We start from the raw sequence: 26,818 nt of genomic DNA, 5'->3' as shown, positions 1-26,818 counted from the left end.
GATTTACCAAACATCTATAAGATGTTTGGTAAATATGTGGGCTGGATGTGCTATAAGCACTATGTGTTACCATCTAACCAAAATGATCTTATTTTTACAGAGAGAAGGCAGGAAATGGTAAATAAAGGTCATTAGGATTTTCTTGCTGGTCTTGCTCATTAATTTAGTGTCTGGGCTGTTCTGTGAAGCTAGGAAGTAAATGATAATTAGAGGCATGTTACTGGTGATTGACAATATTTTGGTCTGGCTGTGGGGAGAGTTGAGAGAATTTATTTGGGAAAAGAATTTATTTGGCAAAAAATTGATTTGGCAACAGAAGCCAGATATACTTTCTACAGTATGGGAAATGTCAAGAGAAAATTTGTTGAATTTGTCTATTTAAGGTAAATTCTCTGGAATGGATAAATTCTCTGGAATAAATTCTCTGTTGAATACGTGTAGAATATTAATTGGTCTCTATTGAAAACCATCTTTGTACATAAAAATTGTTCTATTTTCTGATTATTCTAGGTCTGCAACAATTTTAACAATTGCCATTGTAAAATGGGGTTTGCTCCTCCTCATTGCAAGCCGATGGCAGGAGATTTTGGAAGTGTTGATGATGGACACAGGGGCAAAGTTGGTTAGTGTCTTTAAAACTTTATTAATCAAAGACAATATGTAAGACAATAAATTACGGTTGTAGGTTCTAAGTCACATTGCAAAGCAACTAATGTCAACAATTACGGTTTTACTTTACTTGTAATATTTAAAAGACTCTAAGACAGTTAAGTTTGAACTCTTCTTTCTATATCAACACTGACATTGTCTAAGAAAAAGTGTAACTAGTGGTAGGAAATTTTAAAGTAGAAATTCCAGTGCATATAATTTGATTGGTTAATTTAGATTATTCACTTTGTATTGTCTCATATATTCCTAGTTTTAAATGATGTTAGTAGTCATTGTAATATTAATGCCACCAGAATCTTTCAAGGCTACTCCTTTCTCCTGCATTTTAGGGGCTACAATCTAATCTTTAGAAATTTCCCTTTAGGATATCCCCTCTAGGGTTCCTGAGTAGTATTTTGAGATCAAGCAGGCCTGGATGAGACTGGGAACAGGTGGGGGATAGTCCCTGGTTCCAGAAGGTTATTGGAACCCACCTAAACTAACCTGGGAGAAGAGGAGGTCTGTCTACCTTTACAAACCCTTCTTCTTTTGGGGCAATTAAATGATGAACTCCTGGGCAGACTTATGTGTAGCTTGACTATTGGGGGGGGGCATACCTAGGGTGAGTAACTTTTTAGACAGCTAAAACACAGCTGTATCAGACTGTGTATCAGACCAAAAAATAAACATAATCATTTAACATATAATATACAACTACACGTATATTATTATTTTCACATAAATATGTTGAAAGAATAGGCATTTATTTGAAATTGTATATTATTCTGTACTGTGTACTTTTGTTACATAAATTGCTATTATTTAAGTGAAATAGCAATAGAATTAGTAAATAGTGCTGAACATTAGTAGTTTATAGAACAACCAATTAAAAAATAAAACGTGAGTAAAAACAGCAATACTTTATAATGAGAATATTTTATAATGTAACCTCTGATACAGCAATTTATTTTACCTCTTTTAAAAAATTCTTTACTAGATATTTAAATTTTACACGGCTATCTTATTGTTTATTCTTAAGATACATAAACACAGGACTTTTAGAAAGGAGAAAGAATATAAATATGATAGGAATGATTAAAGATATGCTCATATTTAATGAAAATAGCATTGACATGCTTCCTTCTGTGCCGTAATACAGTCAGACATATTTTTGATTTTTGGTTTCATTTTCCAGTTATACTTTTCTGAACTGCTCTTGCAGCCTGTAAGACATTCTTCTTTTAAGTAGTAGCAAAATGGAATAGAATCAAATGTAAAATTCATTTTGACTTGAAGCTCTTGTTTTAACAAACCCACATTTACTGAATTCTGGTGTCAGTCCATCGTGGTGGCATTAAGCTAAGTATCTTGACAAAAGCATTTGAGCATGGGATACTTGGGTCTTACTTACTAGATACAGCAGGTTTTCAGGCTTGGAAATATTATTTTGCAGCTCTTCAAAAATCATTCTCTTTTTTTCTACAGGCTTATTCTAGTAGGCCACCTCTCTGTCAATCAGCTCCTTTGCATATTTAAATTCATCTTACAGGCTGTCCACGTCTATAAGGCCCATCATTTTTATACACTCCAAAGCACATTGGATGTCATGTGTTAAATCTCTCTTTCTCAGGGAGCATGCTTTAAAGCATAGAAGTAATCTTAATTAGTGAAATCTAAGTTGAATTCCACATAAATTACAGTTTTAATAAAGGAACTGAGAGGGTCCTTCTGAACTTGCTTAACCCATCTCTGGTTACATTTTTTTGAGTTCTGAAGCAGTCTTATTTCCAAAAATATGAGTCATTTTTTCATTGTATGAGTTGTTGTCACAACCTGTGCAAATCATAGAACTACCCAGGTGCAGTCAGTGCATCCTTTTCTATAATCCTGATGGCCCCATCACAGATCATCAGATTGTTTTGGAGAAATAGCACATAAGTTTCTGCTTCACTACACACTTTTTTTCCTATTCTCATCCTCCATGAATTTCAAAATTAGAGAAGTACATTCTTCTTGTCCAAACTTTTAAAAATAAGATTTTACATCTTAAATATTTTAACATATCTTTTATGGTCAGTGAGGAGTACAGCCATCTTCTACACTTGTTTAAGGAAGCAATTTCTTTCCATTTTGTGAAGTTAAAAAAAAAATTCTTGGTAAGTGCTTATGCGTTTTGAGGAAACTGAAACTGACTGAACCTTTCATTATGAAAGCCTTTATATCACAGGAAAACAAATCACACCCATTTTGGTGTTGTGTACCAGGTGTACAGGACATTTGGCAAGTGAGATCTTTTTATTTTCTTCATTAAGAAATTTATAAAAAAAAAAAAAAAAGAAATTTATAGACTGAATGGAACTTGCAAAAATTTACATTTGCCCTGTCTGCTAACTACACATATAGATGAGCAAAGTCTAGTTTGTATTTGAGCAAGATAGCAAAAATCTTTTTGTTTTATATGGTTTTATTAAAATTTTCATAGAAATTCAGAAGCCTATTTGAAACTCTGTTCTGGAAACCAAATTACCTAAGAGCTGAGGACAATATTTTGCTGCCACATTCACTTGGTAAAATGTGACAGAATCATTACTTCACTGTGAGGAGTCAACAGATGTTATCAAAATAACTCTTTTTTCTCCCATTGGGCATTTTAGTTGCAATTTATGAATCTAGAAATGTAATTTCACTCAGTTTTGTAGAGCAATCAAGAAACTGAATGAATAGAGAAAATATTTTTGTTCTTGTGGTGTACCCAAACTAATTCAGTGGTAGCTATTTTTATTTGAACATTGCTATCTTTTGGGAAGACAATTTGTTTTTTTTCATTAGGAAACAGAAAAATATGACTGACTTAGAAATACTTTCTTGTCTCACTGCAGACATTTGAGATTCCATCTCCATATGTTGCTTTCACAACTCCTTCTCCACCATACCCAAATCCAAATATTTTTAATTGAGATAGAACTGATGTATAACATTACATTAGTTTCAGGTGTTCAACATAATGATTTGTTATTGTATACCTTGGAAAATAATCACTATAATAAGTCTAGGTAACAGCTGTCACCATGCATAGTTACAAAATTTTTTTTCTTGTGTTGAGAACTTTTAAATTCTAATCTCTTAGCAACTTTTAAATAAGCAACACTGTATTATTGAATGCTTCTGCACACTGAGCGGAGATGTCGGCACAGCCGTTTCACACTGGGCACTCTGGTTTGAAGTGCTGGGTGCAAAGCCTCTGCACTCGGCACCTTATGAGGGAGTGAAACAAGACTAAGCACAAAGGGAAAAAAAAGGAGGCAGAGACGAGATGGCTGGGTAGAAAGATGTTAGTTAGCTCACCCTCTCTCACAAAAACACCAAAATCACAACTAACTGCTGAACAACCATCAACAGAAAAATACTGGAACCTACCAAAAAAGTAACCCTACATCCAAATATAAAGAAAAAGCCACAACAAGATGGTAGGAGGGGCACAGTAGTGATAAAATCAAATCCCATACCCATTGAGTGGGCAACCCACAAACTGGAAAATAATTATATCGCAGAGGTTCTCCCAAAGCGTGAAAGTTATGAGCCCCATGTCAGGCTCCCCAGCCTAGGGGTCTGTCATTGGTAGGAGGAGCCCCCTGAGCATCTGCCTTTGAAGGTCAGCGGGGTTTGATCATAGTAATTCCACAGGACTTGGGGAAACAGAACCTCCACTCTTGGAGGGCATACACAAGGTCTTGTGTGCACCAGGTCCCAGGGAAAAAGCAGTGACCTCATAAGAGCCTGGACCAGACCTACCTGCTGGTATTGGAGGGTCTCCTGTGCAGGCTGGGGGTGGCTGTGGCCCACTGCAGGGACAAAGACACTGGTGGCAGTAGTTCTGGGGCATACTTATTGGCATGAGCTCTGCTGGAGGCTGCCATTTTCTCACCAAGACCTAGCCCCACCTAACTACCTATAGGCTCCAGTGCTGGGATGCCTCATGCCAAACAACAAGCAGGATGGGAACATAACCCCACCTATCAGTGAACAGATTGCCTAAAGTCTTCCTGAGCCCACAGCTTCCCACTAAACACACCCCTTGACATGGCCCTGCCCGCCATAGGGACAAGACCCAGTTCCACTCACCAGTGGGCAGGAACCAGGCCCTCCCATCAGGAAGCTGGCACAAGTCCCTTAGACCAGCCTCATCCACCAGGGGGCAGACAGCAGAAGCAAGAAGAATGACAACCCTGCAGCCTGTGGAACGGAAACCACAATCACAGAAAGTTAGACAAAATGAGATGGCAGAGGAATATATCCCAGAGCAAGGAACAAGATAAAACCCCAGAAGAACAACTAAGTGAAGTGGAGCTAGGCAGTCTACCCAAAAAAGAATTCAGAGTAATGACAGTAAATATCTAAAATCTTGGAAAAAGAATGGAGGCACAGACTGGGAAGAGACAAGAAATGGTTAACAATGAGCTAGAAAATCTAAAGAACAAACTGACAGAGATGAACAGTAAAATAACTGTAATGAAAAATACACTAGAAGGAATCAATAGCAGAATAAATGGGGCAGAAGAATGGCTAAGTTACCTGGAAGACAGAATGGTAGAAATCACTGCCAGGGAACAGAATAAAGAAAAAAGAATGAAAAGAAATGAGAGTCTAAGAGACCTCTGGGACAACATTAAATGCATCTCATTATAGCAGTCCCAGAGGAGAAGAGAGAGAAAGGACCTGAGAAAATATTTGAGGATATAATAGCTGAAAAATTCCCTAACGTGGGAAAGGAAACAGTCACCCAAATCAGGAAGCGCAGACTCTCAGGCAGGATGAACCCAAGGAGGAACATACTGAGACACATAGTAGTCAAATTGACAAAAATAAAAGAGGAAATATAAAAAGCAACAAGGGAAAAGCAACAAATAAAATGTAAGGGAATTTGCATAAGGTTATCAGCTGATTTTTCAGCAGAAACTCTACAGGCCAGAAAGGAGTGGCATGATATATTTAAAGTGGTGAAAGGGAAGAACCTGCAACCAAGAATACTCTACCCAGAAGGGCTCTCATTCAGATTTGACAGAGAAATCAAAAGCTTTACAGACAAGCAAAAGCTAAGAGAATTCAGCACTACCAGACCAGCTTTGTAATAAATGCTAAAGGAATTTTCTAGGCAGAAAAGAAAAGACCACAACAAGAAACAAGGAATATATGAATGGAAAAGCTCACCAGTAAAGGCAAATATATAGTAAAGGTAGGAAATAATCTGCACACAAATATATCAAAACCGGCAATTGTGAGAAGATAGTACAAATGCAGGATATTGGGAATGCATTTGAAATTAAAAGACTGGCAACTTCAAACAATCTTGTTTAAATATAGACTGCTATATCAAAACCTCGTGGTAACCCTAAACTGAAGATCTACAGTAGATACACGCACAAAAAGAATAAGGAATCCAAACACAACAGTAAAGTTAGTTATCAAATCACAAGAGAACAAAAGAGGAAGGGAAGAAAAAGACCAAAAAAAAACAATTAAAAAAATGGCAATAAAAACATATATATTGATAATTACCTTAAATGTAAATGGATTAAATCCTCCAACCAAAAGACATAGACTGGCTGAATGGATAGAAAAACAAGACCTATATATATGCTGTCTACAAGAGACCCACTTCAGATCTAAAGACACATACAGATGAAAGTGAGCAGATGGAAAAAGTTATTCCATGAAAATGGAAATCAAAAGAAAGCTGGAGTAGCAATACTCATCAGACAAAATAGACTTTATAATAAAGACTGTTACAAGAGACAAAGAAGGGCAGTACATAATGATCAAGGGATAAATCTAAGAAGATATAACAATTGTAAATATATATGCACCCAACACAGGAACATCTCAATATATAAGACAAATGTTAACAGATATAAGAGGAAAAATTGATAGTAACACAATAATAGTGGGGGACATTAACACACCACTTACACCAATGGACAGATCATCCAGAGAGAAAATCAATAAGGAAATACAGGCCTTAAATGACACACTAGATCCTGTGGACTTAATTGATATCTATATATCATTCTATTTGAAAACAGCAGAATACATATTGTTTTCATGTGCACACTGAGCATTCCCAGGATAGCTCACATCTTGGGCCACAAAGCAGCCTCAGTAAATCTAAGAAAATTTAAATCATATCAAGCATCTTTTTTGACCACAGTGCTATGAGATTAGAAATCAACTATAAGAAAAAAACTGTAAAATACTGTATTATTTACTACAGTCACCATGATGTACCTTAAATCCTCATGATGTATTTATTTTGTAAGTGGAAGTTTGGACCTTTTGACCCCCTTCACCCAATTTGCTCATCCCCCACCCCAATGTGTGGCAACCACCAATCTGTTCTCTGTATCTATGAGCTTGTTTTTTGTTTTGTTTTGTTTTTTAGATTCTACATGTAAGTAAGATCATATGGTATTTGTCTTACTCTGTCTGACTTATTTCATTTAGCATAATGCCCTCGAGGCTCATCCATGTTCTTGCAAATGGCAAGATTTTATTCTTTTTATAATATTTCATTATATATATATATATATATATATATATATATATATATATATATATATATATATATATATATATATATATATATATATATATATATATATACACACACATGTATCACATTTTTTGGTCAGGATGATAGATGATTGTTTCCATGTCTTGGCTGCTGTAAATACTGCTGCAATGACTATGGAGGTATATGTGTCTTTTTAAGTTAGTGTTTTCATTTCCTTTGGGTATATACCCAGAAGTCGAATTGCTGGGTCATATGGTAGTTATATTCTTAAATTTTTTGAGGAACATGCATGCTGTATTCCATAGTGGCTAACCCGATTTACATTCCAACCAACAGTGCATGAGGGTTCCCTTTTCTCTACATCCTCACCAACACTTGTTATTTCTTATCTTTTTGAGAATAGCCATTCTGACGGGTGTGAGGTAATATCTCATTGTGGTTTTGATTTGAATTTTCCCAATGATTTTTGACGTTGAGCATCTTATCATATACCTGTTGGCTATTTGGATGTCTTCTTTGGAAAAATGTCTATTCAAATCTTCTGCCCATTTTTTTTTTTTTTTTTTTTTTTTGCGGTATGCGGGCCTCTCACTGTTGTGGCCTCTCCCGCTGCGGAGCACAGGCTCCGGACGCACAGGCCCAGCGGCCATGGCCCACGGGCCCAGCCGCTCCGCGGCATATGGGATCCTCCCGGACCGGGGCACGAACCCGTATCCCCTGCATCGGCAGGCGGACTCTCAACCACTGCGCCACCAGGGAGGCCCTGCCCATTTTTTAATTGGACTTTTTTTTTGTTTTGCTCTTAAATTGTATGACATCTTTGTATATTTTGGATATTAACCCTTTATCAGATGTATGATTTGCAAATATATTTTCCCATTCACTAGGTTGTCCTTTCATTTTGTTGATAGTTTCCTTTGCTGTGAAATAGCTTTTACATTTGATGTTTTGCTGCTTGTTGATTTTTGCTTTAGTTGCCTTTGCTTTTGGTGTCAGATTCAAAAAATCATCACCAAGATTAAAGTCAAGGAGTTTACTGCCTATATTTTCTTCTAGGAGTTTTATGGTTTTAGGTTTTACATTCAACTCTTTAATCCATTTTGAGTTAATTTTTATGTATTGTGTAAGACAGTGGTCCAGTTTCACTCTTTTACATGTAGCTGTTCAGTTTTCCCAACACAATTTATTGAAGAGACTATCCTTTCTAGATTGTATATTTTTGGCTCCTTTGTTATATGTTAATTGACCATATATGCATGGTTTATTTCTAGGTCCAAATTATTTTTGGCATGTTGTACAATACGCTATGTTTGGTTACTTACGTATCTAATCTAGTTGTATATGTTCTTCCATCTGTCACTAGGAACAGTCGTTTAGCCTTCTTGTTCAGTGATGTCTGGGTCATGCTGGTGTTAGTATTGTCATCATTCTGATTTTCATTATCTGAGCTCTTAGAAAAGATCACAGTATTGACAATATGAAAAATTAGTGCTATCTTGACACAAAGCACAACAGTTAATCCACAGACTAAGTCAAAGATGTACTGTTCACATTAATGATTTCAGTACCCTTAGGTTGCACACTTAAGTCACATCACTCAGAGTGAACATCAGTAGTCAGAGTTAAAAACAGCAACAGCAATTGCAGATAATCTATGCTATATTCACTTGACACCAAAACAATGTTGCTTTTAGTTCCTGGGTATTTTTTTTAAGCTTCTGTATGAATTTTGTTTTTTCCTTCCAAACTTCCAAGCCAGTTTCTAAAAATCAGAAAATTACCCAGCCTGTTAATGGATACCCTGGTATATAAGGCTTTCCTTACAACACTTGGAACAGTGCCAGGCCAACAATCATGGTTAGTTACCCTAAGCCACTTTAGGTCCAAATGGCAGTACTGTGGTTGCACCTGAGCCTGGGCTCAGAGGAAACCTTCCAATACAACTAGTTTCTTTTAGTCAGCTGCCGTAGGCTGTATTCATCCCCTCTATTCTGGGACCTGTAGGTCTACCCCGAAAGCCCTGGGCTGGTATGCCAGCTGACTGCCTGTTCTGTGCCCAAATTATCTCCTTGCGGCCCTGTACCCAGTCAAGGAAGCCCTGGGCTGCTGATGGGCCTGGACTCAATGTGGGAGAAGCCCTTGTGATGCTGAATGCATTTGGGGGCATAAAGAGTTTGAGAGGCATGGTGATCCCAAGGAATCCAAGTTTGCTTTATATCCTCATTTTATTTATTTTGAATATCACTGACTTATGTTAACAGAATATGGCCTGGGGAAACCTCAAATTATGGAATTTATCCTGGCCTTATTTGTAACCAGTACCTTATTGTCTTTTATTAATATTTCATGGATATTTTCAAAGAATGTATAATCTGTTTTTACAGCATTACATGCAAAGATATAACATATGTACATAATTAAATATAATTAAATATATATGTGATTGTGTGTATGACTTACTTGTTTGCATATTCTAGAATCTAAATCCTCATATATTTTTGTTAACTTGTCTACTTGGTATATAAAATTTATACATCAAGTTTACTTAATCTTATATTATAATTTTTCTTTTAATAATTTTATATAATCTTAACCCCAGAAGTTAACCACTACTAATATTATATATTATTATTGATTTTCAGGTGTTATTATCAACCTTTTAAATCTATGACAAGCCAATAGTAAAAAAAATTCCATTCGCATTTCTTTAATTTCATGAGGCTTCCCATTTATCTTATGGTTGTAGGAAATTTATAATTATTCTGCATATTTTTCTTTCATTACCCTTGACAATCACTTCTAGTGATATTTTTGACCTAACACACATACATTTTTATATGTATATGTTTAATTGTTAAATATGCATAACATAAAATTTACCATTTTAACCATTATTAAATGTATGAATCAGTGGCATTAAATATATTGGTGTACACTGTTGTAAACCCACCATCCATCTCCAGAACTCTTTCGTCTTGCAGAACTGGAACTCTATATTCATTAAATGATAACTCCCCATTCCTCTCTTCCTCAACCCATGGAGGCCACCATTCTAATTTCTGTTTCTATGAATTTGACCACTTTCACATACCTTATAGAAGTGGAATTATACATTATTTGTCCTTTTATTTATGGTTTATTTCATTTAACATAATGTCTTCAAAGTTCTCCCATGTTGTAGCATGTCAAAATTTCGTTCTATTTTAAGGCCATGTAATATTCGGTTGCATGTATATATCACATTTGCTTTATCCATTGATCTGTTGATGGATACTTGGCTTACTTCCACCTTTTGACTATTGTGGATAATGATGCTGTGAATGTGGGTGTACAAATATCTGTTTGAGTCCATGCTTTCAATACTTTGAGTATATACCTAAATGTGGAATTGCTGGATAATATAGTAATTCTATATTTAACTTTCTGAGGAACCACAAAACTCTTTTTCATAGAGGCTGAATCATTTTACATTCTCATCAACGAGTTTTCCAATTTCTCCATGTCCTCACCAACTCTTCTTTTTATAGTAACCAACCTAATGAGTGTAAAGTGATAACTCATTGTGGTTTTGATCTCTATGGGTATAGCAGGATCTATAGATCAAAAGTTACCAGTTTAATTTTTAAGAATATCATCATTTTGTTGAACATTGATATCAGAAGATCTGTTGTATTTTAAATTGCTACTTTTAATTATAGGAAACCTGATTTTTGTGCGTACATTTTATCAATGGACTGTCATCATTTTCAAAAGGCTTTTAGTTGATTTTTTTAGGGGGTTTATATTTTTTAAATGATATGAACTGAAATTAATAATAATTTTGCCACACCTTTTTAATAATAATTTTCCTTTCTTTCCTCTTCTTCAGTTAATTTCACCTTCTCTCTCTCTCTCTCTCATTTCATAATTGTATTGGGTAATCCATTTAGAATAACAGGAAATCATCATGAAAGAGGCTATCATTACTTCTTAGGAATACCTCTAATATTGTCTCATGAAAAGGCTGCTCCTTTTGATTCAATATTCATCTTGTTGAGAAAATATTAATCTCTCCCAATTTTATTTAAAATCAGGAATGTATTTTGGGCTTTATTAGATATGTGGAAGGCATCTATTGAACTGATTATATTGTGTCTTATATTGCCTTTGAAGATTTTCTAATACTAAACCATCTTCTAACCTGAAGTTCTCTAGACTATTAGGTAATGAATATCTCTAGGAAGGAAGGTTTTTTTTTAAGTAGTCAATTTACAATGTATTAGTTTCACGTTTACAGCATAGTGATTCAAAGTTTTTATAGATTATAGTCCATTTAATGTTATTAGGATATTGGCTCTATTCCCTGTGCTGCACAAATATAACCTTGTAGCTTATTCTCTACATAGAAGTTTATGCCTTTTAATCCCTTTCCCCTCCCCTCTTCCCACTCTCCGCTGGTAATCACTCGTTTGTTTGGTGTTCCACAGCTAGTCCTTCCTTCAGTGGATGGCCTAGGGAATAAATGACCTCATCCATTCTTTCATGAAAATACACTATTAGTCTGCTTGGTTGCCATAACAAAATGCCACAGACTGGGTATCTTAAACAATAGAAATTTATTCTCTCACAGCTGTGGAGGCTGGGAACCCATGATCGAGGTGCTGGCAAATTTGGTTTCTGGTGAGAGCTCTCTTCCTGGCTTGCATATGGCTGCCTTCTTGCTGAGTCCTCTGTGTGTGTGGAGAGAGAAAGCTCTCTGGTGTCTCCTCCTCCTCTTATAAGAACATCAGTTCCATCAGATTAGGACCCCACCCTTATGATCTCAACCCTAATTACCTCCCAAAGGCCTCATCTCCACATACCATCACACTGGGGTTTAGGGATTCAATTCAGCATATGAATTTGGGGGAACACTATTCAGTCCATAACATTCCATCGTATGGCTCCCCAAATTCATGTCCTCCTTTTATGCAGAATACGTCCACCCCATCTCAGTAGCTCCAAAAGTCTTAACCCGTTTCAGTATAAATTCCAAATACAACGTCTCTTCTAAATATCATCTAAATCAGGAATGTGTGAGACTTGAGGTATGATTCATCTGGAGGCAAAATTCTTCTCCATTTATGAACGTGTGAAATCAGACAAGTTATGTGCTTCCAAAAAACAAAGGTGAGACAGGCATAGGATAGACATTCTTGTTCCTACAGGGAGAAATTGGAAAGAAGAAAGGGGTGACAGATCCCAGTAAATACAAATAAAACCTAGCAAGGCAAATTCAATTCGATTTTAAGGTTGGAAGATAATCCTCTTAGGGTTGATGTTCTGCCCTCCAGGCCCATTGGGGTAGCAGCATAACCCCAGAGCCTGAAGTAGAGTCAACCCCACTCCTTCAGCTCTGGATAGAGGCCCCATCCATATGCTCTTTGGAGTGGCCCTGCCCCTCTCAACCACTGGGTGGGGGAGCTTGGCTGGTCAAAACCAAGGAGGGGACAGCTCCTGGACCTGTGATGGGGGAGGAAGCCTTGATGATCTCTGAATCACCTTCGCGTCCTTCTCTTTTCTTGAAGGATAAAGTATATTGGCAGCCACATAGCTCTATTGCCCCATGCTGTTCCCTTTGGTCCAGCCTGGCAATGTTTCTGCTGGTGTAATCTCATCCTTATTCCTGACTTTTCCTGAGGTGGATCACATGCACAGTCTCTTTATCAGATGATTTTTCCATCCACACTTTTGCTATGTTCTCTCTAAAACATGTTTTCCCATTTTTTGCAATATGGATATACTGAGAATTCTCCAAATCTTTAAGTTCTGGTACCTCCGTGTGTAACGCTTACTTCTTCCATTTATCTCCTCCTCTCACATATTACTGTAAGCAGTCAGGAGTACCCAGACTACATCTTCAACATTTCACTTAGAAATCTTCTCAGCTAATTATCCAGTTTCATGGCTCACAAGTTCTATCTTCCATAAAACACGAGGTTACAATTTAGCCAAGTTTTTTGCCACTTTACAGCAGTAGTTGCCTTTTCTTAATCATTTTCCTTTCTGTCTAAAATCTCACCAGAAACAACTTTCATGTAACTATTTCTACCACCATTCTGTTCATGATTACCTTTGTACTCTCTAAGAAGATGTAGGCTTTCTCTTCTGCTCTCCTCTTTTCTCCCTGAGCCCTCACCAGAGTTGCTTTCACCGTCCATGTTTCTACCAACAGTCTTCAGATTAATCTCGGAGTTTTCGGAAATGTGCGTCAAAATTCCTCTAGCCACTACCCCTTACGAGTCCCAAAGCCATTTCCACATATTTAGGTATTTGTTATAACAACACCCTGCTTCTTGGTACCAAAATCAAAATTCTCCAGAGAAACAGGATCAATGGTATGGAGACAGAGAGAGAGAGAGAGAGACATGTTTTCGAAGGAATTGATTGGCTCATGTGATTATGGAGGCTGACAAATCCCAAGATGTGCAGAGTGAGTCAGTAACCTGCAGCCCCAGGAGAGCCGATGGTGCAGTTTGTGTGAAGGACGGCAGGCTTGAAGGTCAGGAACAGCTGGTGTCTCAGTTTGGGCACCTTAGGCAGGAAGACTCTTCCCATGTCCACTGGAGGGTCAGTGTTTTTGTTCTATTAAGGCCTCCAGGATGAGGCCCACCCACATTAAAGAAAGCTACTGCTTTACTCAGTCTAATGATTTGAATGTTAATCTCATTTGAAAACACCCCATAGAAACACCCAGAATAATATTTGACCAAATATCTGAGGTCATCGTGGCCCAGTCAAACGGATGCATAAAATTAACTGTTACATGTATGAACAGTGTTTGCTAGAGAAAGATAACAGGAGTCCCTCTCTATAAAATGTTTTTGGCAGGATATATTCATCCGTATACATAGATTATTCTAAGTAAACCTGGAGTTACTGATTTATGGTGGAATAGCTGGCTGGAGAAACTGGGTAATCATGTAAACTGTGTAACAGTGCAAAAGTGAAATGACTATGAGCAATCTTGTGTCTGCTTTACACAAAGCTCTCCGTCTGTGTTTTCTGTAATCAGTCTGAATGTGGCACAGGGTGGAGGATAGGGAAGCTTTGGGAGCTGCCGCTGTTGCATGCTGGCTCCTCCAGGGAAAAATCTTTTATTTCTATACCTGATATTTACCCATAAAGTTTGGTATGGGTAAGATCTATGTTTTGGGGAGTTTGGTATGACAGTTAAACGCTTGAGTCATAAAGGCTAAGACACTTTGGGGTCATAAAAGGAAGGAGGTGAAAAACCATGAATAATAGTTAAATGACTGGATGATTCCCTGAGGCATCTTTAGAAGGAGGTAGAAGCCTTGAGGCAGATTACTGGGGACTAGTTTAACCAATGGGAAATGGAGATTCCGAGTAATTAACTTAATGAAGGTCACCAAACTGAGAGGAGAGTTAGTAGAAAATATTCTTTGTTGGCTGGTATAAATAAGTAGTGCTTGTTAAAACTAGACACTATAAGCGAAAGAAGCGAGACCAATTTTTCCTACTTAGACTTCCAAGGCCACCTGGGCATATATTACATTCATTTTCAAATAACCCATGTGGTATCACTGATTACCCAGAAGACTATACACATAGTTGAGAATCAATCTGCAGTATGTGGCCAGAGAGGCTGATCTCTTCATCTGATTCACTTGTTTTCTAATTACAAATATCATGTAATCTTTGTCTCGAAGATACTGGGAACCCCAAGCGCATGCACAAAGCTGACTGAAAAAGAAAATGTTGCTCCTACCTTGAACTTGCTTAAAACAAACACATGGGGGAAAAGGGAGAAGTGCTGGGACAGTAGTAAGAGGAGGATTTTGCGCCTCAGCGATCATCCACACTGTAGCTGGGGAATTGCTCTTCTGACTCTCAGCTCCTCCAGTGTGGCAAAGAAGCGATAGAGTCACAGTTCGTATCAAATAAAAGGAAGCATACCAACAAGTTATGGAGAGAGCAGAACTCGGTGCATTATGAATCCGGAAAGGTGAATGCAGATGTCAGCTGAGAATCTACAAGAACAGATGAGGAAAATGTAGATATTAGCACTAGTCAGTCAGAAGTGGGTCAAAGCCAAGCTTAGCCATGCATTCTATAAAATAATTCTAGAGCCATTTTAACAATTTCCTATTGCTGCATATTTGACATATTTGATTAACGAACTTAAATAAGTTTAGAGACTACTGATTTTTAATTTTTAGGAAAAAAATTGTAGTAATGTAAGAGAAATTAAATGCCAGATACCCCAGATTTAATGCTCACATACAGGTACAATCCAATACTCTTTGTGATATACATGTTTGAGCCTCGGAAACCCTGTATCAGAACAGAATTGAAGAAATATTTGTAAGCATTAAATATGTGGTCCATGAAAGAACATTACCTTCAGTCAAGGAAATCACCATATGGTGGAAGTTTGAAAACTCAAAAACATCAGTAAAGCGCTAGTAACAGCCCCTTTTATATATTAGTTTAGGTTTTCAGATTTTATTATATTCACGGTCTATGTGAATGAAATTTTTAGTTTTGAGGAATATTGTTGGTAATGATACCCCTCCACCTTTTGATTTGGTTAATAAAATCTCTGACATAATTTGAAATGGATGCTTTGCATTCTAGGTAAAAAGCTTTTGCGGGAGATATCTCTCAGTCATCCAAAACACAGATTACAACTCATTTTCTACATTTCTCTACCTGTGTTCATCATTACTATTGCTGTTATAATAATAAGCCAGAGTAAAATAAGGGAGCTATGCTACAGAGGAGAACCTGAAAGTGAGAGGTATGTATGTTTTTATTCTTATTAAATTAAATAAGTCAAGAAAAAAGTAGTCAAGTTTCATCAGGAATAAGCTAAGACTGTAGGTAAAACAATATGAGGATGGCCCAGGGATACATTTCAAACTAGCTTGGTGTTTTCATGTTTTCTCTGGTTTTACTCATTACTAAAACCATTCATTTTACCACCAGTATCACTTGAGGAGGAGATATGGGTGCCAAGGGTATTGTGGAGGTTTATTCGGCCTCTTAATCCACTGGTTCTGTCTAAATAGTCATAGTGTCCATGAGCCTCATGAGAATAAATAACACTGCATTTAAAAAGTAAATAAACAAATAAAATTTTAAGATATAGATCATCAGACCAGTGGTAAATAACTTTATCAGAACACCCCACTCAACTAGATATAATATCTGTGAACCTGCCTGCATAATATTTATTTTCCTAATTATTGCTGATTTGTCCAGTCATCTCTCAACTAGAAATTACATGTGTAATTCATACTAATCAGGTTAGGAGACAGGAGGAAGCATCATGGAGTGGTGAGAAAATTATATTTAGCCTCAGAAATCCTGGTTTCAACTCCTAAATCTTGCATATCTTACTAAGTATGATATCTTGAGCAAGGGATTTAATCTTTATGTTCTTAAAATTATTCTCTATAACTCTACAAAATGTGAGATAATAGCTTTCCAATGTATCATAAACTTTTGGGTACACCAAATTAATAAATGAAATCACCATATTATCTGTAATCAGTTACACAACTATTTAAACATCATTATTGAGCCCCTTAGTCATAATTTACTGTATTCTTCCAGAGAGGTATTTACCTCTAGTTTTACCTTCCAAGAAGTGATATGAAGAGAAGATCTGAGTATGTTATGAGAGAATGAAAGAAATCTGTAGAAATATATGGAAAAATTAACAGAAATTTTTGACTGCTACTTTATGGTTTTGGTTTAATTTGGCCTGAGGAATTAGTGATATCATAGAATCAGGGGGCCTATCTGTAAAAATTGAGTAAATGTAAAATGAGGATGAGAGGATTTTGTCAACAAAGCAAGGTGGCTGATGGCATTTGTTGTAATATTGAGATGGTACCAGTTTTATTTGTTTTGTCTTATTTTGCTGGAAGGAGACATTTTGTGTAGTGAATCACTCTGTTTCTTTGAAGAACATTTTTCGTTCAAATAGTCACTTAAATGTTCAACATTTTTAAATTCCCCCACTTATTTAAAATAAACTTTATTGATGTTATAGATCTGTGTCAGAAGAAAGCAGCAGTAACAGCAAGTTGTCACTCAGTGTAAGGTGAGTGTAGAATGAGTGGTTGATTAACCATTCGGCATCATACCTTTTGATAATTATTGAAGGAGCACTTAAAAATTGTTAGCTTGAAACCAAAACATTTGTTAATAATATTCTTTGTGGTTCCCACTGTAGGTGATTTTATAATGCTAAACAATAAAACTTGATTTCATTATGTCTCAACCTCTCCTCCCTGACCTACACCAAAGGAGTGATTTTTGTGCACCCACACTAGCATTTATGACCTCATAAATTTTAGGATTATTTTTTTTTTGAGGTTTGGTAAACAGGACTTATATGTTGATGACATTTTACTGGCAATAAAAAGAGAATTGATATTATAAAAATGTCAGATGTGCTTATAGTTATAATATTATCTCAGAAAAAAATTATTGCTAATAAGATAGAGCCTTGGAGTTTTCATTCATTTTACTGTCTTAAGATACCAAATAACAACCGAACTTTACACATCAAGGAATGAAGAAAAGAACAAACTAAGCCCAAAGTAAGTGAAAGGAAGGAAATAGTAAAGGTCAGAGGAGATATGAACAAAATGAAGAAGAAAAAAGCAATTTTAAGCATCAACAAAAGTAAGCATGTTTTTTGAAAAAAGAAAGAAAGAAACCTTTAGCTAGACCATCTAACACAAAAAGAGAGAAGACTAATATAAATAAAACCAGAAATAAGAGGGGAGACATTACAAATGATACTATACAAATAATCTTTTTATAGTTTATAGTTTATGAAAGATTACTGTGAATATTTGTATGCTAAGAAACTGAAGAACCAAAAAGAAATGAATACATTCCTGGAAACATACAACCTGCCAAGAAAGCAGTGAAAGAAATGGAAAGACATCCTGTGTTCATGGGCTGAAACAATTAATATTGTTAAGATATCCATACCACTCAAAGGTATCTACAAATTCAATGAAACCCCTGTCAAAATTCCAATGGCATTTTTCACAGAGATATAAAAAAAGTTTTAAAATTTATGTGGAACCACAAAGGACCCTCAATAGCCAAAACATTTTGAGAAAGAACAAAGCTGGATGCATCATACATCTTGATTTTAAAATATATTGAAAATCTACTGGAATTAAAACAGTATGGTACTGTTATAAAGACAGATAAAGACCAATGGAACAGAATAGAGAGCCCAGGATTCAATCCCCACATAGATGGTCAAATGACCTTTGAAAGGGTACCAAGAATATGCAGTGGGACATGGCGGTGGGAAAACTGGATAGCCACATGCAAAAGAATGAAATTGAACCCTTACATCATACACAAAAATCAACTCAAAGTGGATTAAAAGTGACCCCAAAGTGTAAAACTCCTAGAAGAAAACATAGGGGAGAACTTCATATCATTGGTCTTCACAATGAATTTTTGGGTTGATACCAAAAGTATAGGCAACAAAAGCAAAAAATAGACAAGTGGGACTCCATCAAACTAAAAAGCCTTCCACACAACAAGGGAAACATTTAATAGAGTGAAAGGCAACCTATGGAATGGGAGAAAATATTGTAAACCATGTATCAGAAAAAGGGTTAATAACCAAAACACATAAGGTACTCCTACCATCGATACAAAAGAAATAATAAAACCTGATTTTAAAATGGGCTAAAGACTTGAATAGATGCTTCTCTCAAAATACCATACTTAGGGCCAACAGATATAGGAAAAGATAGCTCAGGTCACTAATCATCAGGGAAGTTCAAATCAAAACCATATAAGGTATCACCTGTTAGAATGGCTATTATTTTAAAAAACCCACAAAAGTCAACAAGTGTTGGCAAGGATGTGGAGAAATTGGAATCATTGTACAATGTTGATGGGAATGCAAGATATTGTGGCCACTGTGCAAAACTGTTGGAGATTCCTCAAAAAATTAAAAATAAAACTACTGTATGACCCAGCAATCCTACTTCTGGATATTTTTCTGGAAGAATTGAAATCAGGATCTCAAAGCAGTATTAGCATTTTCGTGTTCATTGCAGCACCACTTACAATAGTCAAGATGTGAATACAAGCTAAATGTCCATCATTGGATGAATGGATAAAGAAAATGTGGTATATACATATAATGGAATGTTCAGCCATTAAAAAGAAGGAAATCCTGCATCTATGACAACATAGATGAACCTTGAGGACATTATGCTGAGTGAAATAAGCCAGTCACAGAAGGACAAATAACTGCATGAGTCCACTTAAGATATCTCAAATAGTGAAGCTCGTAGAACTGAGAGGAGGATGGTTGTTGCCTCAGGCTGGGATGACAGGAAAGTGGGCTGTTGCTAATCAATGAGAATGAAGTCTCAATTGTGCAAAATCTAGAGATCTGCTGTACAACGTTATCCGTATTGTTAAAAATGTTGTATGCTTAAATTTTTGTTAAGAGAGTAGATCTCATTTAAGTGTTCTTAAGCACAGTAGAATAAAATTTTTAAACCTTGAGGAAGTTTTGCTTCACAAAAGACACCCTTATGAAAGGGAAAAGGGAAGCCACAATGTGGGAGAAGATGTCTGTAATACATATTTCCAATAAAGGACTCATACTCAGAATATATACAGAATCCCTGTAAACCAGTAACAAAACGCGGGAAAGCCTAATAGGCAAAATATTTGAAAAGACGCTTCACAAAAGATGATATCAAAGGAGCTCAAAACATGAAAAATTGCTCAACATCATTAATCATCAGAAATAGACAAATTAAAATAAAAACGAATGTCCCCTACACACCTATAAGAGTGGCTAAAATTAAAAGAACAGGCAACCTCAAGTGTTGGTTAGAATATCAAGCAACAAGGACTCTCACACACTGCAGGCAGGAGCATATATTTTATTACTTTAATACTTTTATTACAGTTCAGCAGTTTAGCATCTTCTAAAGCTATCAGGTTTCAATTGTTTATAATTTTAATTTTCATTTTTAGAACTATCATGCTTACATTTTATATTTACTTTATATTATAACTAAACTTTTATTTCCTAGAATTTTGCAAAGGAGATTTTCCATAAATTTTGAGTCTAATTACCTAAAATATTTTTTTCCTTTTCCATTTAATTTGAATCTGCTGGCCTTAATTCTTTTTTTATACTTTTAACTTTAAATCTTATTCTTTTCTTTTCAAATATCAATAATCTATATATAGGTAAGCTTCTGTATATTTAACATAAATTCACTAAATATTTTTTATATAAAAGGGTAGGAAAAATTGAGAAAAAGATTCTGAAATTCATATGAAAGGAAAGTAGGGATAACCAGGTAAACTTTAGAACTAACAATTAGTTAAAATATAGATCTTTTTATTTTCAAAACGCATCTCTCTGATTTTTAATGATTATCAAGTATTTATTAAAATATCTAAAATACCTTGGTAGGTATATGAATTAAAGATAAATTTCTCATAATCACAGTAGCCAAAGAAAAGTTCCATTAACAATATAGATGTATATATTCTTAAAAAATTTTTCTAAAGAATAAACATAAAATTACTTATTTGTACTTTTTTTTTATTTAGAGACTGTTATGGGAAACTTTTATATCCTAAAATCTAGGCCTACATCATCATTTTGTGACAAATAGTATTCAACTTAAAAATGAAAAATAGGGCTTCCCTGGTGACGCAGTGGTTGAGAGTCCGCCTGCCAATGCAGGGGACACGGGTTCGTGCCCCGGTCCAGGAAGACCCCACATGCTGCGGAGTGCCTAGGCCCGTGAGCCATGGCCGCTGAGCCTGTGCATCCGGAGCCTGCGCGTCTGGAGCCTTTGCTCCGCAACGGGAGAGGCCACAACAGTGAGAGGCCCGTGTACCACAAAAAAAAAAAGAAAAATAACATTAAAAAAATCCATTATTATGAATATGTAAACTACTTCCAGTTTTTCTGTATTATGAACACCCTGTAATAAACATCCTTATATTATTATATAAATTATAATAGTCTAAATAATTAATAAATTATAAAGGCTATATAAATTATAGCCTCAGGATAAATCCCTAGAAGAGAGATTGATCAATGCATAAATATAATATTTACACTCTTGCTTTTTGATATCTACTGCCAAATTACCTGATTGTAATGATCACCACCAATCCATTTGTATCAAGTTGTAACCTTCATAAGTTAGTTATTTTTAGTCATTTGTACATTTGAGTGATGTGCTTTCTAGTTATAACATATCTTAAATTTTACTTTCTTTCACTATCGTATTGAATTTTCTGTATTTTCCACTGTGTCTCTTAGTAATGAGCTGTTTCTTAAATGAGTATGGCATAGAAAGAAAAATATATAATATAAAAGTAAGGGCTAAGAGGCATTTTTGAGACTTCCTTTAGTATGAGGGATGCTTAGTATACGTTTACCTTCTCCCATCTCTCTCTCTCCACTGATTTTTTTGTTATGTAAGTTGGGAGTTTAGACCTAGCCTAATGTTAATAAATCCCTGTTTTTTAAACATTATTTTCTTGGTTCCAAAAACATTTATCGTTTTCAGTTTTGTGCTGAGGTTTACAACAAACATTTTGACTCTATTTTATGCTTAACTGTTTTCATTATTCATAATTCTGATGGATTATTTTAGATTTTAATGACAATAAGATTCTTTTTAGTCCGCAGAGCTTGGGATACCCAAATCTTACCTTGACTCTCTTCTCTTGATTTATTCAGTAAATTGCATGTGCTTGTGAGTGGGTGAATCATTCTGTCTCTTATTATAGCAGTACAAGTAATAAACATTCATTTAAAAATATGCAAAAGAATAAAAAAATCATTAATCTTAGCACCTAGGATGATCATTTTAAAATATTTCAATATATATATAGATGTACAGACGCATGTGTGTGTATATGTTGGTGTTTTATCTTTTATAAAATGTGATTGTACTTAGAAACATCACAATTTTTCTTTTTTATTCTAAAGTCAGTTTATATACTTAGAATGGAAATTTAAAGGCACTTTGCTTTATTGACCTAGTTACCAAAAATAGATAAACACTTAGGATATTTTAGGAAGCCACTCTAGTAGAAGACTAAGAATATTTGCAGTTGAAGGTAACAGATGATTGTTTTTTTCTGGAATCAATTTTTATTTTCTTCATCCTTTCTCTTCAGTTTTCCATGCCTTTTAAATAAATTCTTGTGTTAGAAATATGTGGGCTCCAAAAATAAATAAATAACACTGGTATTTTGTGTTGTGCTTTGTCTTGTTTTCCCTCACAGTAACAGTCTCTAACAATCTTGGCCTGAAGAGAGGATGGTACCAAATAAATCACCAGAAACTGGCCTAAACCAAGAAGGAAAAAAACATATTTCTCCCTCGCCTCTGTTGTCACTGCTGAGGGTTTAAATGATGAAATAATAAATCATTTGCACCTGAATCACCTGAATTATGTCTGGTGTTTTCTCTGTATTTTCAGTTCCAACTTCCAACCTATCTACTCTAACTTGAATCCAGAAAAGACTCTGAATCAGTTAAAAGCAGCCAAATACCCTCACCCCATAAAGCCATGAGGGCCTGCCAGTTGTGCCTTATGACCCCAGGATAGAGAGCAACCCTTTTCCTTTCTGCTCTTTAGGTTGACCTGAATCTCCTCCCCACCCCCAGAAGTCTTACCTTCCTCCTTCCTTGAAGAGCTTCTAAACTTCAGCTAGCCTGTGACTTGTCCCAGTGGCATTTACTCAGCTAGGAGTTGAATCCAGTGTTTCCCTTGTTACTGCTTCTCCTCTTTGAAAGCTGTATGCCCGCTTTAGTGTATTCAGATTCCTTTTTTTTAATTTATTAATTGTTAGTGGCGTATGGTTGCTTTACAATTTTGTGTTAGCCTCCACCGCACAACAAAATGAATCAGCCATACACATAGAGATATCCCCTCCCTTTTGGACTTCCCTCCCATTTAGATTACCACAGTGCATTAGGTAGAATTCCCTGTGCTATACAGTATGATCCCATCAGTTGTCTATTTTATACATAGTATCAATGTATGTGTGTCAGTCCCAGTCTCCCAATTCCTCCCACCCCACCCCTTTCCCCCTCTATTCCTTATTATAGATTCATTATTGATTATTTGTGTCAACAGTTTTCAGATGGCTTAGATTCCCGCTAAGCAAGACCTACCTATGTCATGGATTTTTCTTTAGTATTTTTATAGTATGTACCAAAGAATATTTTAATTTTCATTGAATTTTCCTCTTTGATCCATGGATTAATTAGAAAAGTGTTATATCAAATATTTGGGGATTTTTATATTTTTATAATATATTTGTCTTAAATTAACTTTCGTTAGAGAACATAATTTGAAATATTTCAGTCATGAGAAATTGGTTAAGAGTTATTTTATACCTAAGCATGTGGTATATATCATTAAATCTTTTATACATATTTAAAATGTGTATTTTGCAGAAGTTGGGTATACTGTTCTCTATATGAGGTAGGTCATGTGTTGTTTGTTTGTTTTGCGGTACACGGGCCTCTCACTGTTGTGGCCTCTCCTGTTGCGGAGCACAGGCTCTGGACGCGCAGGCTCAGCAGCCATGGCTCACGGGCCCAGCCGCTCCGTGGCATGTGGGATCCCCCTGGACCAGGGCACGAACCCGTATCCCCTGCATCGGCAGGCGGACTCTCAACCACTGCACCACCGGAGAAGCCCGAGGTAGGTCATGTATTTTCATCATGTTTTTCAAATCCCTCACTATATTTGTTGATTTTTCTAATTTTTTTCTGACAATAATTTGCGTTATGTATATTGAAGTTATACTAAGATCTATAAAATATTATAATTTTTGTGACTTTTAATTTTATGTGTCACCTTAACTGGGCTAAGGGATGCCCAGATAGCTGATTAAAACATTATTTCTGAACGTTTCTGTGAGGGAGTCTCTGGAAGAGATTAGCATCTGAGTCAGAAGACTGAGTAAAGACCATTCTCAAGGATGCTGGTGGGCAGCATCTAATCCACTGAGCTCCTGAATAGAATAAAAGGACAGAGGAAGAGTGAATTTGCTCTGTGCTTGATTTGAGACTTCTATTTTCTCCTGCTTTCAGACATTGGCACTCGTGCTTTTCAGACTGGGACTTATACTGTCACCAGCCCTATTCCCATTCTAGACTTTCAGACTTGGGCGGAATTCATCATCAGCTTTCCTGGTTCTCCAGTTTGTAGATGGCAGATCATGGGATTTCTTGGCCTCCATAACCACATGAGCCAATTCCTATAATAAATCTCACCTCTCTCTCTCTCTCTCTCTCTCTCTCTCTCTCTCTCTCTCTCTCTCTCTATATATATATATATATATATATATATATATATATATATATATATATATATATATATATATATATATTATAATCTCCAGTTTGTTCTATTTCTCTGGAGAACCCTGACTAACTGACTATACAGATTTGGGGACTTAAAGGATGAGTTTTCTGAATTGGTTTTGGGATTCCTGGAACTGGCTTTGTAATCTGATTAAGTTTAAAGATGCTATTGACTCAGGAACTTCCCTGGTGGTCCAGTGGTTAAGACTTTGCCTTCCAACGAAGGGGTGTGCATTTGATCCCTGGTCAGGGAGCTAAGATCCCACATGCCTCGTGGCCCAAAAAACAAAACATAAAACAAGCAATATTGTAAGAAATTCAATAAAGGCTGAAAAAAAAAGATGCTGTTTACAGAGATATTCAAAATATCTGCTTTGGATACTTCTAATCAACCACTTATAGGAAGAAAGGAGCCACGTGACTATATTTTTGAATATTTTTGGAAAACTAAGGAATATAATAACATTGGTTGATTTCTCCTAATGTTGCTGGACAACATAGGGAAAGAAAAAGAGAAGTTCAGAGACCTGAATTCCCAGGTCAAGTGTTGTGTAAATGACATAAAGGCTTCCAGGTGTGCCCTGAAGAAAGGACTTATCTCCTATAGCCCCAGGGCTGAAATTGCTGAAAATTAAATGGAGAACCTCATCCTGGCTGATTTATAATGCAAGTTGACCTCCTAGCTTCACAGGGTGTCTGTTGTCAAAGTGAGGGCATTCATTGGGAAAGAATGAGACCCTATACGGTGGGATGGGGATGTGTTGGAAGATGCTGTTGAAGCTAAGGACATTGAGCCCCTAAATCCTGATGAGTCCTCACTGTGGAAGAGGCCTCCCAGCCTCATTGATATTGGCCTCCCCATCCTCAGCAAAAGTATTCTCCCCAATCCCAGTGGAATTGACCTTCTCACCCACAGTGCTGTCTCCACCCACGGTGGTTTCAGCCTTTCCGCCTCAATTTGAGGGAATTAACCCTGAGGAAATGGTCTTGGACTCAAGACACTGCTGATTCTCCTCAGGACTGACCCCCACCATCCATCTTTGCTTCTAGACCTATAACTAGACCCAGTCTAAGCAGATTCCTGAAGGTGAGATGAACTACACTCCAAAAGAACCAATTGAGTTCTCTGATTTATATAAGCAGACATCGAGAGAAGCTCTGTGGGAAGGGATATTAAGGGTGTGGGATAACATTGGAAGGAACATAAACTTGCATCAAGCCAAATGTATTGACATGGGCTCACTAAGAAGAGATTCTGCATTTAATGCTTCAGCTTAGGGGTTAAAAGTGCTCTAACGGTTCAGTTCGTTGGCCAAAACATAGACCAAAAATAGCCATGATGAGCAAATTGTAAATGTCCAACCTCCTCTGATTTAATTTAGAGAAAGAGATTCAGAGGTTAGTGTCACCATCGAGGACTTGAAAGATGTACAGGTGGTGGTTCCCACAACATACTCATTCAACTCTCCTATTTAGCCTACAGAGAAGACAGATGGATTTTGGAGAATAAGCATGGATTACATTAAGCTTAACCAGGGGCTGACTCCAATTGCATCTGCCATACCAGTTGTGGTTTCATTGCTTGAGCAAATTAACACATCCTCTGGTCCCTAGTATGCAGCAATTTTTGTCAGCAGGCAAAGTCAGCAATACACCTTCACTGTCCTACCTACCCAGGGTCTATCAACTCTCTAGCCCTATGTCATAATATAGATCTTGATCATCTTTCCCTTTCACAAGATATCATACTGGTCCATTACGTTGATAACATGATGTTGATTGGACCTAGTGAGTGAGAAGTAGCAGCTACTCTAGACTTATCATTAAGACATTTGCTGTCAGAAGGTGGGAAATAAATCCGACTAAAATTTTGGGGCCATCTATCTCGATTTCTAGTGAAATTTCTAGGAGATCAGTGGTGTGGGGCTTGTTGAGATACTCGTTCTAAGGTGAAAGATAAATTTTTGACTCCGGACAGTCCTATAGCCAAGAAAGAGGTACAATGCCTAGTGGGCTTCTTTGAATTTTGGAGACAACATATTCCACATTTGAGTGTGTTTCTCCAACCCATTTGCCAAGTGACCCATAAAGCTGCTAGTTTTGTATGGGGCCCAGAGCAGGAGAAGACTCTGCAACAGGTCCAGGCTGCAATGCAAGCTGCTCTTCCACTTGGGCCACATAAGCCAGCAGAT

General features: G+C 36.4%; 1 protein-coding gene across 11 annotated transcripts in view; it reads left to right on the top strand.

Annotated features, from left to right (window-relative positions):
• Positions 1-22,698, top strand: part of ADAM18 (ADAM metallopeptidase domain 18) — a 131,217-nt gene extending 108,519 nt beyond the window's left edge. For 8 of the 11 annotated variants that reach the window (XM_081221043.1, XM_081221051.1, XM_081221045.1 and 5 more), the window contains 4 exons: positions 511-622; positions 15,836-15,998; positions 17,259-17,309; positions 22,532-22,698. In XM_081221043.1, the coding sequence (XP_081077169.1) occupies positions 511-622; positions 15,836-15,998; positions 17,259-17,309; positions 22,532-22,544 (339 nt within the window). In that variant the 3' untranslated portion in view covers positions 22,545-22,698. The remainder of the gene's footprint in view (positions 1-510; positions 623-15,835; positions 15,999-17,258; positions 17,310-22,531) is intronic. The other 3 variants (XM_081221049.1, XM_081221048.1, XM_081221044.1) reach the window with 3 other exon arrangements.
• Positions 22,699-26,818: the final 4,120 nt, after the last annotated feature.

The sequence above is a fragment of the Mesoplodon bidens genome, assembly GCF_964165515.1.
Source record: "Mesoplodon bidens genome assembly, chromosome: 20".
Taxonomy (NCBI): Eukaryota; Metazoa; Chordata; class Mammalia; order Artiodactyla; family Ziphiidae; genus Mesoplodon; species Mesoplodon bidens.
This window is presented reverse-complemented; position numbering and strand designations above follow the sequence as displayed.